The following is a 20,807-nucleotide window of genomic DNA, read 5'->3' as shown; positions in this document are numbered from 1 at the left end:
GAAATGTGATCAAGAAAGTTTCCTTGATTAATAAATAGAAGAAACAGCTAGAGGGGATGAAACATTGTGCCTCCTCTGGGAAATGAAGTAGGACAAGTGGCAACGTGGTGATTACTTTGGGTCCAGTAACAAGAAGTCTATTAGTTTGAAAATAGTAATGGAGAAAGTATAGCCAGGTCCAGAACTGAGCAGAGCAAATTTTGGAGCTATCAGGTGGGATCTTGTGGTGGTTGATTGGATGAGATTGTTGCAGCGAAGGGAGTGTCTGCCAAGTGGGAGGCCTTTAAAAAGTGTGATGTTAAGAGTTCAGTGCCTGCATGTTCCTGTTAGGGCAGGGGTTGCCAAATTGGGGTCCATGGACCCCTTGCTTAATGGCATTGGTCCATGGCATAAAGGCAGCTAGGAACCTCTGTGTCTGGGTGAAGTTCAAGGCTGGCAGGTTTCAGGAACCCTGGTTGACAAGAGATATTTTGGCTCTGGTTAAGAAAATGAAGGCAACATACATGGCTAAGCAATTGAGAACTAATAAATCTCTTGATAACTCAAAAGAAGAGTAGGAGGGCACTGAAATACAAAATATTAACCAGGACGCTTTCTCGATTTGGGGGCTTGAGTTAAAAAGAGAGATTGCATTAACTACGACTTTAATGTAGGAGACTGAGGCAAGAGAATAAAAAGGACATTATGAGCAGCTTCTTCATGCTAAGGGTAGTGCATATTCAGAATGAACTGCCAGAAACAGAGGTTGAAGCTGGCACAGTGGTAACATAGATATGTATGTAGACAGGAGATATTTGGAGGGCTGGGGGCCCAATGTGGGCAAATGGAACTAGCTTCTGGGAAACACAATCAGAACAAAGAGGGCCTGTTTCTACGCTGTACGATTCTATGATACTTTGACTCTATGAACTGGGAGAGTCCATTGAACACAGCTTTGAGTAATAAAGGTTAGAAGTACTTTGTTAGGTGAAAAGGCAAGAGAAAACAGAGCTTCGTATGAACTTCAAAAAATGCGTTTTTATCAGATTCATCAAGATGTGTCCTGGAATTGTATTCAGGTCAGCCACAATTGATTCTACACATGTGAAATCAGCTACAAGAGAAGCTAATGACATAAAGCTTAAACCTCACATATCTATCCCAAAATCAAAAGGCTTAGTGGTGAATAAAATTGACAGAACATAGAAAGTCTGAGAGAAACCATATAATGAGCCATTCTTCACTTCCTGGGATTCTACCGAGGCATTACTTAGATGAAAGAGATAACTTTCATGTTCTAAAAGAAATTTTAAAAAGAACAACTAATTCCCTGAACTCAGTCACAGATGGATAAGATCTTCAGTATGTGAAGACAAATAACTAAAGTTGTTAAGCCTAAGATTTTGTTCAATACGTTCTGAATTCTAATTATAACGTAGATTGATACTGGGGCTATAGTGTCAGGAATATTTTCCACATGTTATAGGATTCTCTTTCTTTCTCTTATGTTTGGAATATACAGCTTGGAAATGATTGCTGAAGTAGGCATTTGGAGTCAAAGTCTAGCTGAATTTAAAAACTATTTCTATTAAAATTTTAACTTTACCAGGCAAAAGTTCATTCCAGCTGAAAGAAATAATTTTCATTAATGAAAATGCATTCCAGCAATTCCAAAGTGACCAGCTAGGAGTAAATATTTTTCATAACACTGGTCAGTGGGAAGGAAAGGTTCGAATATAACTGTTGATTCATGACGAAGGGGCCAAATGGGAAAGAAGTAATGATTCAAGAAAGGTAATTTAACCATTCAACTAGATGTCAGCAACGAAGAGAGAAGCCCACAAGTTAATAGAAGTTACAAACAGGCAACCTCCATGGGATGGGGGACGGGGGGGTGGAAATTGTGTTCCAAGGAAATGGTCCATATCTCTGCATCCCTATTTTCCATAATGCAAAACTTCTTCATCTAGCATTTATTTATTTATAATAGCAAATTATGATTGTATATGCCAGATATTTTAGTGATTTCTGAATTCTGTAAGGCAAATTTCTGTTACTGTATATTAACGTCCTCCATCTTTATTCCACCAAGTTGACCCAGCTACCAACGTCCACTTGAATCTTGTTTGTTGCTATTCATTTCATCAAAATATCATGTAGTACATTGAGATCTTACTTATTTTTGTCCAGTTACAAGAATTAAAACTTACAGGATTTAACAATCAGGCTGATGGGCTCCTTCTGGGCAATTGTTCTTGTTCTGGAAAAATGGGCGAAACAAATGTAATCATCCCGACTATCACTTGACTGCACATTTGAAAAGTAAAGGTCTCCATTGAGTCCTTGGGAAGCTCTGCTGTTCTGCTGGATACGTCGAATCTCTGAAAAATAAAATATGCTTTTATTACAATGTAATTTTATGGAATATATTGATTTCCTAACTGAACCTTACCAACTACTGGACATTAACTCTGCTCCACCTTCCATAGCTGCTGCCTAATCTGCTAAAAATTTCCACAATTTCATGTTTTTATGTCATATTCCCAACATCTGTCACAATTTATAATTTTAGACTGATTGCATAAATAATAACATCCATAATATCAACACAATTAATGGTCTTCTGGTTTAAGATGGCACTACTGAAGCTGGGCGATACCTTACTGGTGGTTCAAAAGGCAAAAAGTACAACTAAATGCTTTATTAAGAACACTGGTAAATTGCAGCAAACTATCACTGCAAACAAGGAAGAGGCGAGCAAAGGTGAGGCTGACTCGAGGGTTGAGCTGTGGAGGTGTGATGCAAAGTCAGAGCGCGGCATCTGGAAGTAGTCAGAGCAAGGTCGAGGCATGGTTGAGATAGAGAGAGTGAATCAGAGAAGAGAAGGTACAGAGGAGTTCGGAGCCCGTCCACTTAAACTGGGAGTGAAGTTGGATCGATCTAAGCTTCGAGCCAATTTGGAAAGATTGAGTATGGCCTCGATGTACAGACCCATATCATATTGCTGCGGTGGGGCACCGGTCCTAATGCAGAGGACAATCCGGTGTTTGGATGATTTAAACGCCGGCCCTGATAGACCAATAAGGCAGGGTGTCGGGACTAGAGGTGAAATTCCGGCTGATTCCGCTTGCATTTCTGCAACGTTTATTCCTCTCCCCACAGCACTGAGTCTGTGAGGCTGCTCCAGTTGCTACACGGTTATTATATGTAAGCTTTGCGGTGATTTGCCCTATTGTGTGATGAACTGAGACTGAGGCTTTGGGCCTACTCTGGCTGCTCTGGGCTCCAGCTTTATGGACTCAATTAGGTTATGAATGTTATTGTATCCTTTTACTGCTTGCATGATTTATGTTTTTTTTCCTCTCACTTTTTTTTTGGTCCTTTTTTTAGAAATTGGGTTCTTTAGGGTTTCTTGCTCTGTGGCTGCCTGTAAGCAGATGAATCTTAAGATTGTATATTTTATATATACTTCGATAATAAATGTATTTTGAACTTCTGAACTTTGTGAGTCATAACTTCTATCCTTTATCTTTCCTTAATGCCTTTATTTTCATCGATCTAACAAAGTCAATTTAATAGATTGTTTACTTAGAAATTTAAGAAAAGAAGCAATAAGGCTAAATATTCAAATTCCCTCAATCTTTTGGCATACTTACCACCTCATCAATGCAGACAACCACACAAAACAATCAGATGGATTTTGTTAGTACAGTTCCAATAGGAATTTTGTTATTAAAATAATTTGCTTTATATTTGCAGTGGGCAAGAACACCAAAACAGTAAATAATCTTTTTTTTTGAAGAAGTAAATAACACTGAAGAAATCCCTTTCCTAATTGCAGTCAGTTGGTTTGAGAATCTCATCACTAAGGTAGCTACCATACTAAATTACAAAGTGCGAGCATGTAACTGATGCTGTTTGAAAAGCTATCTTTGCTTGAAATCAGCAGAGGCTTTTAAATTGTGGATGTAATTACTTTTAAGCCTTCAAGATGTTCCTTGTGCATCTTGGGACTTAACGTTCTGACAGGCTGCACACACTTGCTGTTGACCTCTCTCAGTGTGACCTGCAGTGAATTCACTCCCAACCCTACATGTCAAGGACTCTCACTGCAGCAGGATTTGTACCATGTAATGTCGTCTTGTGGGGGCTAAGAGGCACAGAAGCTAATTGTCAAGCTATCAAACCGAGAATGCTCCTGACATTCGTAGATATTCAAAATCATTGAAGGATATTGAAAAGGAAAGCATAAACAATTAAATGGAATTAACATTGAATAAGTATACTTTCAAAGATTAAAAACATTAACAAATGAGAAAATCTGAAGATACCGGAAATCCAAGTAACATGCACAAAATCCTGGAGGAACTCAGCAGGCCTGAAACGTCGACTGTTCACTCTTTTCCATAGATGCTGCCTGGACTGCTAAGTTCCTCCAGCATTTTGTGCAGTTACTTAAAAATATTTAATTGATATTATTTAGAAGTGAAAGTTAACATGTTTATCCTTATCCAAAGTTGGAGTACTGTTAATAAAAGCTTAGCGACAATTTCAGGAGATCTGCGAGCATTCAACCTGAGCTTGTCAGCATTCACGGTAAAAAAAATAACAGCAGTTCATTCCCACCAGTTTCACATTTTACTGAGTGAGGCAGCTACCCACATGAAGCATAAGATGTTACTTTGAGGACTGCTGGATATGTATTTCCATATATTCATGACTCTTTCATTTTACCTTCAAATCACATTAATTTCCATTGTGTCCTCGTGATTTATTTCAAATTAATAACCTGACTTTACCCTATGCCTACATTGGAATATTTTATCCACTTCATAAGTGTATGTAATTGTATAATGACACATTTTATTTCATTTATTGCAGAATGATTGTGAAATGAAAACCAATTAGACTTCTGACCTTTCCTTTTTATATGTTACAATTTTATTTTATTCCTGACAGTTGTGAAAATTTCACAATGCGGAAAATATCCATTAGGCCAACAACCTAAAGAAATGCAATTGCAAGATGGCATGCAAGTAAAATGTAACAACTTAGTTGAAGGACTGGCTAGAATATGTTATAGGAATGAAAGGTAGTACTTACTGCTGGTCATCCAATAAATATTTAACGGAGGCGGCCCACTGGGAGGGTTACATGGTAACACCACAGGCTCCCCTTCCTCTACCTCAATAGGTTTCATACTCTCCTTTGGGAATCTAGGGATAGCTGAGAAAACAAAATTATGATTCTGTTGTTATTCAATATTATTTCAAACAGTAATGAAAAATGTAAACACCAAATATGTAAGAGCAGAAACCAAACAACAAACTCAGCAGGAAGCTACAAAATAGAAAGTAATGAAAAAAACAAGACATGCAGCTGAACACATGTCATTGGCTAATTGTTCTAAATTTTTCAATTCACTCTTCTACACAGGAAAGTTATAGCTAACTGCCTCCAAACATTTTTATTTCAAGCAGAGTTTGACGTCACAATGGAAATGACTGATGCCCAACAGTTTCTTGTTCTTTGTAATTACTGTGCACCATAATTAAAAAGCTAAAAATGAAAAGCACAGAACATCTTGCCTAATTATCCATTTTGAAATGTTCAGTAATTTACCATCCTAAAAGCGACATTGTATATTAGAAAACGGTTTAGGACAATTTGCAGAAAAAAGGAGTAATTAAACTTTGATTTGCAAATTGACTACTGCTTTATGTGTAACCTTTTGAAGAAATCCTCTTCAAGCCACAGGATCTTAAAAAAAGTAAATGGTAGCTGCAGGTTCAATGTTAATGAAATCCATTGAAACAAAGCTTTGATGATTTTTTGTAGTCCTTTATGCACTACTTGTAAAATCAATCTATTTTTAGTCCTATGAACTGCACATAGGCAGAAGCCAGGGAGATACAAGGGAATTTATTCTTATGCAAATTGCTATAATACAGCAAACAACTTGCATTTGTATAGTGCTCCTGAATCATATAGTGTATTTTTATCAGTACTTAGAGCATTGCTGCAATGCAGCGTTTTCTTTTACTTCAGCTGATATGTTGCACCAAAACTTGCTTGTTAAGGATCCTGACAACAGTGAAAGAGGAAAGTAAGGAGGAAGGGAAAGAGGTGAGGAGGAGGAAATGAGGAAGGGAGGGAGGTTTGGATTTTCCTGAGTTCACTGAGTTTCAATGCTGCACACTATTTTATTTTAAAAGCAGGATCTTTGTTACGCTGTCAGCAATGGCTTCTTGACAAACAGAAAAGATCCCAGTGTTACCTGCAGCTTTAGATAAGAGGCCTTCTGCTGCTGGTGGAAATGCGGAGAAGTACCTGACCTCCATGAGATGGGTCCTGGGGTGGAGATCCCATTTTTGGGGATGTCCTTATTAATAGACTCGGATTCAATGGAAGAATCAGGCTGGCGGACTTGAGTCACCAAAGCAAAGCAATGCAATTCCTCATGACGTGCAAATAATTCTGCAAAGCTATCTACTGGCTCTTTGATTTAGAATCCTTGAGCTATGGGCCACAAATAGACTAGGAAAACCTACAACCTATAGAAGTATCTCAGTAAAGGAAGCAAACCCTATCATAATATTACAGTACCTGAGAATAGGCAAGTTGCTCACTCTTTGTTCCACTTCTGCTAGGTCCTCAGGTGGGCAAGTTGAAGTTGAGAATGATTTATTTGTATTATAGCAGCCCAACTAATTCCAAGCCTCATAAGTGGTGGTTTTAAATTTCAGATTGAAGAGCAACCCAACTGTATTTTCTGATGGACATTGCCATTATTGTTCAGTCGCAGGAAAGCCAACAGGTGTCCTGGCTAAGAAATAGATAATGTCCTCCAAAATCCCAAGCCACAGTGAAACCAACCCCTTCATATGTAAAACATAATATCGAAATGCCATAGAGTTACAGTTTCATGACAGCACTGTGGGCATTGCACGGGGAGGGGGATGAAGGGGAACCAGTCCATTCTGGAGAACATAAGCTACTTCAAAAGTAAGTCATCATTCTGTACTATATTTTTACCAACAGTATTGTTGAAGCCAAAAGGGATACCAAGTTCACCAGTTCCAAAGTACTGATTAGAAAGGGTGGCTCTGTTACAGGAGTCAAGCTGGAGACACTGAAGGCTGTGGTAGAACAAAGGGCCCTACGGAAAATTCTGGCAATTCTGGACAATGTTTCTCACCCTCTGCATGCCTCCTTGGCTGAACAAAGGGACACTTTCAGTAATAGACTAAGACAACTGTGCTGCTCCAAAGTGTGTTATATGAGGTCATTCTTACCCTCGGCAATTAGGCTCTATAATGAGTCAATCTATAGCCGGAGAAGTGATGACCCCCCACCCCGACCCCGCTGGTTAGACTGTTGGAAGTAACCTATTTTTTATTCTTTTTTACTTCTTTTCTAATATTTGTACATTTTTATACTTGTGCACCTGTAATGCTACTGTGACACTGTAATTTCCTTTGGGACCAATAAAGTATCTATCTATATATCCATCTAATTTTGAGCCTGTGTTTTGCACTGCAAGGGAATATTGGACTACTTAAAAGAATTAGAATCTCTGTGGCAGTGCGTTTAAACTCAATACTCTCAGTTTTGTTACTTGTTAAATCCTGGCCAAACATGTTTCTTTTTTTATTACAAAGCTCTCTGAGAAACTGTTCATAGAAATTTTCATCCGTTTCCCAGTGGGTGTGAGACAATTGGATATGATTCGCCATAATCTGCCACAGTTCTGCCTAATTCACACTGAGACATCAGAAGGATAGATGATGTGGAAATGGAAGAAAATTATCTTGGTGTCATGCAAGCCAAGTCAGAATAAAATTCTTTGGGAGGTGGAAAAAGGTTAAGTTTTCCTGCTAACATAAAATACTGTTACTGTCAAACAAAAACTTAAAAGCATCTAATTTTAAACACAAGAGATTCTGCAGAAGCTGGAAATCTTAAGCAATACACAAAAAGTGCTGTAAGGCGACCCTTCAATTGTAAGTCAGTCAGGATCATTTACTATATCCGACATTCCCGGTGCTGCTTCCTCTACACCTGTACATGTGTGCCGAGTTCGGATACTGCCAGTAAAGAACCATGAAACTTAGCTCCCATCTCCAGCGTTTTTATTAATAGCTTTGTCATGTAACCTGGCCACATACACAACAAATTGGTGACAAGGTTAATAAACCTACATCTTATCGGAACACTATGTTTTAGTTGATAACGACACTTGGAGGAAGAGCGCAAGGAACGAGCCAAGAAGTGGGAGAAGGAGGCAGTGCAAGGCCACGAATCTGAAAGGAAGGAGGAGCACAGCGGGGGTTGGGAACGTCGGGATACCAACAGACACAGTCGGAGCCACAGCACGTCCAGGCAAGGCAACAACTGGCGCTGACCCCCAGGGGCTGAGGGTCTGCCTGCCCCAGAAGGGAGATAAAAAGGGATCGACACACACATCTAGATGGAGTGCGCTCGTGGCGCTAGCAAGAAGGACACGTGAGTCAAAAAGAAAACAAGGGCAAAATGTGGCTAAATTAACATAACAAAGATGGCGATGATTGGAATCATTACAGCATTTGATAGTGGCATTGAAGACTGGGCAACATACATTGAGACAGTGGAGTTATATTGTGAGGCTAACTGTGTTAATGATGAAAAGAAAGCCAGCGTCTTACTCAGTATTATGGGAGCAGAAACATACGGGCTGCTACGCAGCTTGTTAACCCCTGAAAAGCCAGCTGACAAAACGTTCAAGCAAATAGTAGTCATTCCCTAACAGCATTTAAACCCCAAACCACTGGTAATTGCTGAAAGATTTGAATTTCACAAACGGAATCAGAGCAGAAATGAAAGCATTTCTGAATATTGTGCTGAATTTCGCAAATCATCAGAACATTGTCAATTTGGAGCTGGTCCATCAGACGCATTGAGGGACAGGTTAGTGTGTGGCATGCACTGTGAAACCACCCAGAAGAAGCTTCTGTGTGAAAGAGACCTTAAATTAGAGAAGGCGCTGAACATTGCAATACCAACGGAAACAGCAGCACAGGTCCTTCAGAGATACAACAACAATCTCTGGAATATGCTACAAATAAAATGTCACTGAACAGAAATGAAGGAAAGAAATGTTACCGTTGTGGGAACAGGTCACATGACCCTGATAACAGTTGGTTTAAAGACAAAGAATGCAGAAACTGTGGCAAACAGGGCCACACTGGCAGAGTATGCAAAGCTAGTAAACAGCAGAAAAAAGAACGAAATACAGAGAAACAGAAACCCCAGAAAGGAAAACACAACAATGTACACAAAATGGAAGAAAACAGTTCTGAAGAAAACGACTCAGATGAAAGTGAATTGTCTTGTCTGCAACTTCCCAGCGTGAAAGAGACAGATGATCGAAGAGTAATATGGATCACTCCACAAGTGGCAGGCGTGAGACTGAAAATGGAGTTGGGCACAGGCTTAGCTTTTATAGTGATCTATTTCTGATCTAAATAAATATTTTCTCACGTACCTCTGAGACAAACTAAACTACTGCTAAAGACTTAGACAGGACAGAAAGTCTGTCCCAAAGGTAAAATTAAAGTGACAGTGACCTATGGAGACAAAACACAGCAACTGAACCTCAATGTACTGAAAAATGGAGGACCACTGTTGCTGGGATGTGAATGGCTCAGGAAAATCCTGTTGGATGGCGCACCATCAAGGCGCTAAATGTGTCAACAAAGGAGGGGCAGCTTAGCGCGGCAGCTCCAGCTCTCTTCTCACCCATTGTCGACTATTACAATGACGAGAAGGAGCTAGACAGCGTCGACGATGAGGACGAACGCAGTATCCGTGGTCTCAACTCGGATGAAGATACAGAGGATGGAAGGGATACAGATATTGCCAATAAGCAGGATGATGAAGACAACCTGGAAGTAAAAGAGTAGAAGTACCAGGAGAAATCAACATCTCTCAAAAGACAGCTACAACAGTTACTGGAAGGCACTTTGCAGGGGTAGCAGAAAAAGATGAAGAAACTAGATCAACAATACAAGGAAAGAATACAAAATGCCGTGCTTTTTCTGCAACTGGAGACTGAACAAGTGGAAAGGAATTATATTAAAGAGCAAAAAGCAGCAGTGAAGGAATTCGAAGATAAAAAGATTGAGTTAGAAGAAAACAAAAAGATGATTGAGAATGAGAGGCTAACAATGGAACTCTCAGGAGATTCTATGGAGGTAAAGCCAATAATGATTAGGAAACTAAGGAGGAGAAGTAATGACCCTGTTCCAATTACAGACAAAAGATGAAAACCTGCACCTGCACAGTTAAATTACTTGTTAACAGATGAACAGATAATGGAAGATCTGCAAACTCTCAATAAGCTTAAATCTCCGAAAAGACCAGCATTTCCATCTTCCCCTGAGCATCTTCCCAGCACAAAGATATGAAGCACGAATAGAAGATGGGAAGTTATATTATGATAAGACATGGTATCATAAAGGTCAGGCTATCTATTTAGAATCTAAGGAGAATACGAAGATTGGCTGTGTAATTAGCTCAGTTGGAACGAATGAGATATCGGTAAGGAAGACAAGTGATAGCACAAAGATGCATATATATCTAGGACAGCTGCACAGAGGAGTCTTCATTATACGGATGCGATTCGCTGCCTAGAACTCTTAGCAAGTTGGAGGCGCACATCTTCTTAACTCCCTGTGCTCAGGTCAACTTTTCACGAATTTTATATGTAAATCTGTATTAAAACAAACAAGTTTATTGACAGACGTTACCCGGAGAGACAGAAAGACTCCCCAAGAGACTTGAGTTATAAATGGGTCTTAGACCAAAAGAAAAAAAAGCGTGTTATAATTTGATATTACCATATTACTTTGTTATAATTTGAAATTATTAAGTTACTAAGCAAACAAATGGTAGGCGTTTGTATGTCGAGGGTAAACGTATTTGTTTAGCATAGTGCCCCAGTAAAAAAAACAGTTGATACACTATTAAAATAAAAGGGGAGGAGTATACCGTATAGCCTACAGTATAATAGGGACCACTTTATGTTTTAGTAACACGTCATTGAATGCGCTATTAGGCGTATATTGATCTATATGCTTGTGCCGAGTTCGGATTCTGCGAGTAAAGAACCATGAAACTTAGCTCCCATCTCTAGCATTTTTATTAATAGCATTGTTGTGTAACCATGCCACATACACAACACATATCATTGGTGAATACTGAGCCAAAGTATTCAGTAAGGTCCTCCACTACTTCCTCCAACTCCAGGCACATTCCACTTTTATAACCGATCAGTGCTATGCTCACTCTAGCAATCCTCCTGTTCTTCACGTATATGTAGAACGCTTTGGGGTTTTCCTTAATCCCACTGGCCAAGGCCTTCTCAAGTTTCCTTCCAGCTCTTGAAAGACTATTGTTAAGCTCATTTTTTTTTGCCATTTCTTTCTATTTTTGCAATAATCTGTGACCAATTCTAGGAAAATGATGTTTTCCTGCATCTAGTTCTGAGTGCTGGCAGTCATTGAACACTTTCATCTAAAAATGTTTAGTGCTTCAATCTCTCATTTGTAAATCCATTTTGGTGAATTGCTAATCACTCTTACCAGCAATCGGAGGTCAGCTACTTTCCATTCACTGACAGGAAAAGTAATTTTATGACATTCGTATATTTATCAGATAATTACACCATCAGCAGAGGTCTGGGGAAATAGAGTTTCCATCTGCTTCCTTGGATGGGAATAGGGAGAATCACGGGAAGCCAAAGCAGAACTTTACGATAAAAACAAATATATACCAAACTTTCAGTTAACCGCCTTTTAATGTGATCGCCTTAAAAAATAGATGACTGAGAATATAGTAACATGTAATATACCTTACAACCAAAATCTTTTTCTGACAACCATACTGCACTGAAGGTGATTCAGTCCACCATGTTGATGTTTGCTCTTTGGTAAAACTACTCATTAAGTTCAATATCTACCTACGTCTAGTTTTGTACATCAATCAGAAATATAATTTTGGATCTATTTTCCATATTGCGGTGATGAAATCAGTTATAAGGAAAATAACATTGCTTTGCACCAGTTCATCACATTAACTTCAAAAAGAATTTAAAGTTTAAGTGAATAAGACTAACTGTACCAAGGATCAATGTTTTTGGATATTATTTTTGGATATCATAAACACATGTAACAATTGAATCAGGTCAATATGTTATTTCATACAATGCTAGAATTCATTCATGATAAAGAACAGCAGCTCACACAATTTAAGTGCCTGCAGCAGACCAGAGCTATGATGCCAACTAGAACACCACACAACAGCCAAGTTGCATTGACATGCTTACATGAACACACAAATCTCCCCCACTATTGGTTAGGTTGTAGCTTCAACCTTTGAGATGGCTGGTTGTCTGCTGGCACCAGTCACAGTGCCATCAACAGAAATCCATCTCAAAGTTTGGCCCTGAGTGCTTCCAGATGGTTTGCTGGAGTGTCTATTGATATACAAGACATTGCTGAGGCATATTGGATACACAATGCAATATTTCAAGCTGAATCCATTCTACTTTAGAATTGCAAAAAAAAAGTACAACTCATGCAGTTTGATTAAACAGATCATTTGAATCAGTATGTTTCTGCTTTCAATATAATCATACACAAGAGTGGCGTACAATTATTTTTCAGGAAGATTTCTACATATCTGATTCATGCCTGTTTAATGCTGATACATTAGTACATACAAATAGCATTAGCTGCTTCTACAGAGTAATTGATAACATACACCAAGACCCTCTCCTACTCATTTACAACGTCAGGTTCAATATGTGAAAGATCAGCATACGCATGTTTCCCAGATTCAGTGGACCTTCTATCCAATGTCAACACATCCAAAATCAATTTTTGCATTCCTCTCATGCATGCTCACAAAGAATCTGCAGTTTGAATATCCTTTCGTCTGTGTTCTAGTTATTTTGAAAAAGTAGAGGAAAATGAGAGGTTCCAAGAAGGATGGCATAAATCAACATCTCACCACAGTGTTTCTACTTATTTCATTACAGTCTTTACTTTTCAGTATGGGAAAAGCAACTCCATAGGGCAGGGATTCCTAACCTGGGGTCCACAGATCCCTTGCTTAAGGATATTGGGCCTTGGCATAAAGAAAGTTGAGAACCCCTGCCATAGAAACTATTGGCATACATTTCTGTTAGCCATTATCAGCTTAAAAACAGGGATAATCATTCATATGTTTCGTGCAAGTACAATTGAGCATTTTTCTATTTCCATAAAGACAATTCTATTTTTATTTTGGGTGCAATGGCAATAGAAAGCACAGACAAGATGTTCATAATGAACAAATAATTAGCATTCACGCGGTCTATCTTGCATTGATTAGTGGGTAGTTCACACCTCAGTGGAGAGAAGTTACATGGAGATTCTTTTTGAACTGAACACTCTCATCCAATGGGGATAATTCTGATTCTCAAATCCAGAAAACTTGATCATGAATTAGCAAGTCCAAAGCTTGGAAACTACTTCAGTAAGCAGGAATAATAAATCAGACATGATGGAATGGTAGAGCAGACTTGATGGGACAGGTGTCCTAATTCTGCTGCTATGTCTTTTGGTCTAATGGTCTAACACATATGTATTTTAAATCACAAAAACTAAATAGCTTACCCTAACTGCTACCCTTTGTTTCATTAGCTGGTACTATCCCACGTAACATTTCTTTGAAGTCAAACTGAGTGTTTTAAGTTAATTAATGAGTCCTATTGACCTGTCAAACAGTAGTGACCGACATGACCACAAACAACTAACTATTGGCAAAACAGTTGGCCTGAATGTGATGGGATGGATTTATAGAAACATAGAAACATGGAAAACTTACAGCACACTACAGGCCCTTTGGCCCACAAAGCTGTGCCGAATATGGCCTTACCTTAGAAATTACCTAGGGTTACACATAGCCCTCTATCTTTCTAAGCTCCATGTACCTATCCAGGAGTCTCTTAAAAGACCCTATCGTATCCACCTCCACCACCATCGCCAGCAGCCCATTCCATGCACTCACCACTCTCTGCATAAAAAAAACTTACCCGTGACATCTTCTCTGTACCTACTTACAAACACCTTAAAACTGTGCCCTCTCGTGCTAGCCATTTCAGCCTTGGGAAAAATCCTCTGACTATCCATAAGATCAATGCCTCTCATCATCTTATACACCTCTATCAGGTCACCTCTCATCCTCCGTCACTCCAAGGCAACATCCTTGTAAATCTCCTCTGCACTGTTTCTATGGTTTACATATCCTTGAGGCGACCAGAACTGAGCACAGTACTCCAAGTGGGGTCTGACCAGGGTCCTATATAGCTACAACATTACCTCTCAGCTCCTTAACTCAATACCACGATTGATGCAAGGCTAATGCACCGTATGCCTTCTTAACCACAGAGTCAACCTGTGCAGCAGCTTTGAGTGTCCCATAGACTGGGACCCCAAGATTCCTCTGATCCTCCACACTGCTAAGAGTCTTACCATTAATACTATATTCTGCCATCATATTTGACCTACCAAAATGAACCACCTCACACTTACCTGGGTTGAAATCCATCTGCCACTTCTCATCCCAGCTTTACATCCTATCAATGTCCCACTGTAATATCCACAACACCCCCAAATTTCGTGTCATCAGCAAATTCACTAAGCCATCCCTCCACTTCCTCATCCAGGTCATTTATAAAAATCACGAAGATTAGGGGTCCCAGAACAGATCCCTGAGGCACACCACTGGTGACCGACCTCCATGCAGAATATGACCCAACTACGACTACTCTTTGCCTTCTGTGGGCAAGCCAGTTTCTGGATCTACAAAATGTCCCCATGCCTCCTTACTTTCTCAATAAGCCTTGCATGGGGTACCTTATCAAATGCCTTGCTGAAATCCATATACACTACATCTACTGCTCTACCTTCATCAATGTGTTTAGTCACATCCTCAAAAAATTCAAAGGTTCAACCTGCCTTTGACAAAGCCATGCTGAGTATTCCTAATCATATTATGCCTCTCCAAATGCTCATAAATCCTGCCTCTTAGAATCTTCTTCATCAGCTTACCACCACCAAAGTAAGACTAACTGGTCTATAATTTCCTGGGCTATCTCTTGTCCCTTTCTTGAAAAAGAGAACAACATCCACAACCCTCCGATCCTTAGGAACCTTTCAAATCCCCAAAGGCTCAGCAATCTCCCTCGCCTCCCACAGTAGCCTGGGGTAATGTGCTGTGCAACGCTGTGACTACCTCTGCAACAAAATATTCATTGACTTTGAAGATTCTATTGCGTGATGTTCTAGTTTGGAGCTGCTTTGTTCACAAGATGCTTCATAGATTGTCAACTAATATTGAAAACTAAACTAATATTGTCATCTAAATTATGCTAAGACTAAGTTCAAAATTAATGCATTCAATTCTGAGATTTCTTTTAAACAAAACTGGATATTGAAACTAAGATGAACTTACATGCGGTTGTAAAAACGATTTCCTCAGATATTGCTGTCCCCAGTTCATTGCTCGCATAACAACGATATTTTCCCTGAAATGTCTTCAAATTGCCATTGTTGTTTTTAATGATGAATGTCCCTGAGTTTGAAGCTGGAATCACTCTGTGATCCTGTGATGGATCATATTCTTTGCCGTCCTTGGTCCACCAAAAACTACGATATAAACAAGGATTAATTTACTATATTTTCTGATGTATACTCTCGGCACTTGAATTACAGATTCATTCAATTAAAATTCAGATCAGATTGGCCATATAGAAAATTGACAAGGCTGACCACCTGAAAATGCTTTAAACAAGTGAAGAATCACAATGTTAAAAATAGTAGTTCCAACAGTAAATAAAGCCACCCCAAACACCATCGCTCTGTTTATTTCCAAAGCAAGCGTGCAAAGAAAAATAATTTGAGCATAAATATGATACAAATAATTCAGCAAAAAAATGTGTATACAATTTTAAGTCCTCATTGAGCAAAGGGGACACATGTTGATAACAATCAATAAACTATGCTTATCATGCATTTTTGAAAATAATGGTGTTATTCTTGCAGCATTAATATAAAAAGGTTGAAATACAATGTGGGTTGAAAATAAACTTAAGTTCCAAATACTTTATATTTGCTTTACCTATACCAGTGTTTCATTTCCAACCAAAATGAACACTTGTCAGTATAGCACACTATCTGTAGCAGACCTGAAGTGAAATCTGGACAGCTGATACTTTATCTGACTGAATGGATTCACCTTAACAATAATTTCTCTTTATTGCCCATTGTCAGAAATCCTGCCAACTTGGGACATTTGTTCTTGTTCTACAGTTAAAAAGTAATGTGAATACAGTTAGTTCTCTGAGTTATCTGAACATAAGTGAGCTTGAGCACTTACTCAGCTGTAGTTTTCTTGGAGGATTCAGGTACATTGAGAGTTATGTGCATTCAGACTCCATTCAAGCTACCCCACACATACTCCAGGACAATCATACAAGTTATTAGTAAAATATTTGAATTCTGAAAGTCGGTGATCATTTGCACTGTTGTCAACTGCAGGTGTGCCAGAACCTAGGTTTTAACTATTTCACAATGCATTCCATTCGAATCCGAATGCTGTGGAAAACCAATGCAATTCTCCTGGACTTAAGGAAATAATGCATTGATGGTGATATGTGATCGTAAATCAGAAGCAACACAAACTCTTTATTGATTATTCAAATAAAATCCTTATAATATTATGACACTTTTTCTGATAATGTTTTATGTCTTTTTGCTGAATATTCGCATTTACTAAACTCAATGCATTTGTTTTTTGAAACAACAACTCCCTATCCAGGACTAAGCAGTTGCAAAGCCCTTCACAGCTACATTCTGTTATTCCAATTGGCAACACTTGGTTAGTGCCAAGTTTATGTTCTGAAATAGGCAAATTACACCATCACTAAATTTCAATGCAAATTTTCATCACTGCAGGGACTGGCAAAGACTTATGCATAGTTTCTTTGTGATCATGATGCAGGAAACAAAGCCTAAAGTTAGCTACATTACTGAGGAAAATTAGATTCCTTGGAGACGTTAATTGAGTGGATGCCAGCACTTTACATGGTCCTGCTTCACAGAGATGAGCAACAATCTGTCTTTCATCTGTAATGATGATCATTCTTTCCAAATCTCCAATTACTTTTGGAGCTATCCACAACCTACTGTGCAGCTTTAGTTATTTTATAACCATTCTTCTTCTTGCTAGTACAGACATTTATACTTGACTTTGGAACATCTCTCAGTTTTCCCCATTTCTTTTTTTCTGAATTTTGTCCAGTTTCTCATTCTGCCTTTCTTCTGTGAATTCAAATTTTTAGGTACATAAAATTTGACTATCTATCTCTTATCATTCTTATGTAACATACCTTCAAGGTCAAGAGAAGGGGTTCATCTTCATGGCACTTTCATCTGTTCTCCCCTACAATAAGTGAATGTCTGACATGACCATGATCTCAGCTGCATTCGCCTGCCCATTTTCCATAACCCTTTACTACACTATAAACCAAAACTTTAGCCTAGAAATGAGTATATTTAGTAATTCATCTTCTGCAATTCTTTCACATAAAGATTCATGAGCTTCTCAAAGTCCAGCCCTATGTTTCCATCATGAGAGATGGAAATGGGTAAGGCCAGCCAACAGGGCTCTGGCAAAGCTGTATAGGCCAATCTCCTGTACAATGGATTACAGAAATGTTGATGAACTTTAACCATACCATTGACTTTGTGAGAAGAGGCTCATCATTGACTGAGCACATAATGCAGCACAGGGAAAGTCAACAGGATCCTGCACTGCCAACAGCCCTTTTGTCTTCAAAGACCTTAGGTACCTGAAATGTGAGAACCATGTACCAGACAAGAAAATCTACAATTATAGCAAATTAGATGAAAAGGTACAAAATGTCAATTCTTGGACTGAATGAGATAGGATGGTGGTCATCTGGAGAGACTCGACTGACAGCTGAGGTAAGTATCATCGACTCAGACCATCAGAGCAATGATGCACCACATACAGAGGGTGTATCCTTTGTGATGATAACAGAAGCACATAGAGCCATGATTGCACTGGAGGTCATCAGTTTCAGAACTATCATTGCTAACTTTAAAACCAAGCACAACAAGATAAAAGCTCCAGTTATCCAACGTCATGCACCAAGAAACTACACAAATGAAGACGACAAAAACCAGTTCTACAACACACTCGGTGGAGTCATCAGAGGGAAGAAAAAAGACCCGACTATTGTCATGGGTGATCTTAATGCCAAAAACAGCAGGGATAATGCAGGATATGAACAGATGAAGGGGAAACGGTCTCGGATAAGTGCATGAAAATGGGGAATGATTTGCTGAAACTTGTACTAACTTCAAACTAGTTATCAGAGGAAGCTTATTTCCACACACATGTACACAAAGGAAACATGGATGTCACCAAACAAGGTAACAGAGAACCAATCGACCATGTAAGCATCTCAAAGTAGTTTTGAAGATCACTTCATGAGATAAAAGTGAAACATGGTGCAGATGCGGTATTAGACCACCATCTTCTGACCAGCAAGATACAGATGAAGCTAAAAAGAAGCTACGCATCACCCAATTGGTGACTGACGTACAATGTGAGCTACCTGCAAGACAAAGAAACAGATCAGAGATCTGCCCTCAGCAGGAGCTGGGCTCTTAAAAACCTTGGTATCAAAGACAAATGGATTGTTGTCAAAGAGGCAATAAATGAAATGTGATGAAGTGTTGGGAAAAAAGATATTTGAGCAGAAGGAGTGGATTAAATCAGGAGTGATGGAAACAATCATCAGGAGGAGAACACTCAAAGAAAAATGCATTAGAAGCAGAACTAGGAACAAGAAAGTGGAGGAACAGAGGGCACAAGGAAGTATTAAGAAGGACACGAAAGAGTACATCAACAACATTGCGTCACAAACAGAAGTCGTCTCAGGAAATGGAAATATGAAAGAACAAAACGATACTACCAAGAAACTAGCTGGTAAATTCAACCAGACCAGCACCCAAATAAAGGATAAAGATGAAAATATCCTAACTAAAGAAGACAAACAGCTCCAACATTGGGCATGATACCTCGATGAACTTCTGAACATACCACTTCCTCCGGAATCTCCTTTTATTCCCGAAACACCAACAGACTTGAATGTCAACTAAACAATTTACTTAATCAAGTGTTACGTACCCCGTAACTGGGTTGCCAAACCAGCAGAAATGGACCACTTAGTTGGAGTCTGGATTACTGGAACTAAGAAAGTTTTATTAAAGAAATAAGCAACACAGTACTCTAATAGTAAGAATATAAATGCAACAGGTTAGCAATGAATAAACACACGTACACAGAACTAGGATAATAGGATCAATAAAGCTCTATTGCAGTCTAGGGGTAAAATGATCAATCACAAGTGACAGAGTTCAGTTTAGTTCAGTTCGCAGTAATCGCCGTCGTGCCATTGGAGAGGAGAGAGAGAACGAATGAATATGCAAATCGGATTCCAAACAGACCTTCGATATTCCTCGCAGTTAGCTTTCGGGCGAGCCCTTTGTAATGTCTTCTGAGGTCACCGACTGTGACCCCTCCGTTCCAGATACGATCGTTCTTCTGCGGTGAACCCAGCACCCAGGCAAGGGCGGACACACACACCAGGTTCCCGCCGACCGTATCTTTCCACCCTGTGCGTCTATGGCTAGTCCCGCGAGCAGACCTCCAAAACTCCACCGACTTGTGGGGGCACACTGCTTCCAGGGTCTCGTTACCTCGTGGTGTCATGTGTGGTGTCTTCTCCCTTAGCAAACCTGTCCCTTTTTATCCTCCTGCTGGGGTATCGCCTGTCCATCAAACTTCAAACAGTTCAGGGTTCAAAGCAGCCGGTCTTGACAATACTCAGACCGGTGTCTCCTTCCGTTAATCTCTTTTGTCTCTTCATTAACATTTCCAAATGCTGCTCCATTGTCTTACTTATCTCTCTCCTGAAGACAGGTGGCAGATCAACTGATGATCCCACTGGTGATAGCACAGGACAGTTAACATCTTAGTCTATGTGTACTTTTGTCACACAAGCTTCCAAAGAAGGGTGACCTACAAGACTGTAAAAACTTCAAAGATATATCCTTAATATTTGCGGTGGGAAAGATGCTAAGCAGAATAATTTTGGAATGCTTTCAACAAGCCATTGACACAACACTAAAGGACCAGCAAGTAGGCTTTAGGAAAGATCGCTCCTCAATAGACCAGATAGCTACCTTAAGAATAATCACAGAACAATCAATTGCAAGGAATATTTCAACTTCATCGATTGTGAGAAAGCCTTCAATAGCTTAGACGAAATACCCTATGGAAAATTATGAACCATTATGAAATACCACAGGAATTTATCAATATCATCAGGACCTCCTACAACAACGTCATGCGAAGTCATACATGCAGGAAAACTGTCAAAAAGCTTCAATACCAACAATGGAGCGAAGCAGGGATTTTTGGCTGACTCCTTCCCTATTCTTGTTGGCAATAGACTGGTTTATGAAGCAGACAACTAGTGAAAGACGAAGTGAAATCTAGTGGACTATGTGGTGGCAACTTGACGATCTAGAGTTTGCAGATGACATCGCTCAATTGTCTAGCTCTAACCAATCGATGCAAGAGAAATCAACACCCTTGACTGCTAACTCCACCATGCTGGGTCTAAGACCAAATGTAGATAAAATGAAAGT

General features: G+C 39.3%; 1 protein-coding gene across 2 annotated transcripts in view; it reads right to left on the bottom strand.

The window, feature by feature from the left end:
- The window catches only part of chl1b (cell adhesion molecule L1-like b), a 945,006-nt gene that overhangs the window by 560,172 nt on the left and 364,027 nt on the right, over positions 1–20,807 (bottom strand). For both annotated transcript variants that reach the window (XM_063067891.1, XM_063067890.1), the window contains 3 exons: positions 15,517–15,710; positions 5,083–5,205; positions 2,190–2,360 (listed from right to left, as the gene is read on the bottom strand). In XM_063067891.1, coding sequence (XP_062923961.1) covers positions 2,190–2,360; positions 5,083–5,205; positions 15,517–15,710 — 488 coding nt within the window. The remainder of the gene's footprint in view (positions 1–2,189; positions 2,361–5,082; positions 5,206–15,516; positions 15,711–20,807) is intronic.

This window comes from Mobula hypostoma, chromosome 15, assembly GCF_963921235.1.
Source record: "Mobula hypostoma chromosome 15, sMobHyp1.1, whole genome shotgun sequence".
In the NCBI taxonomy this organism is placed as follows: Eukaryota; Metazoa; Chordata; class Chondrichthyes; order Myliobatiformes; family Myliobatidae; genus Mobula; species Mobula hypostoma.
Note: the sequence above shows the minus strand (reverse complement) of the source record. Positions and strands in the feature narration are given on the sequence as shown.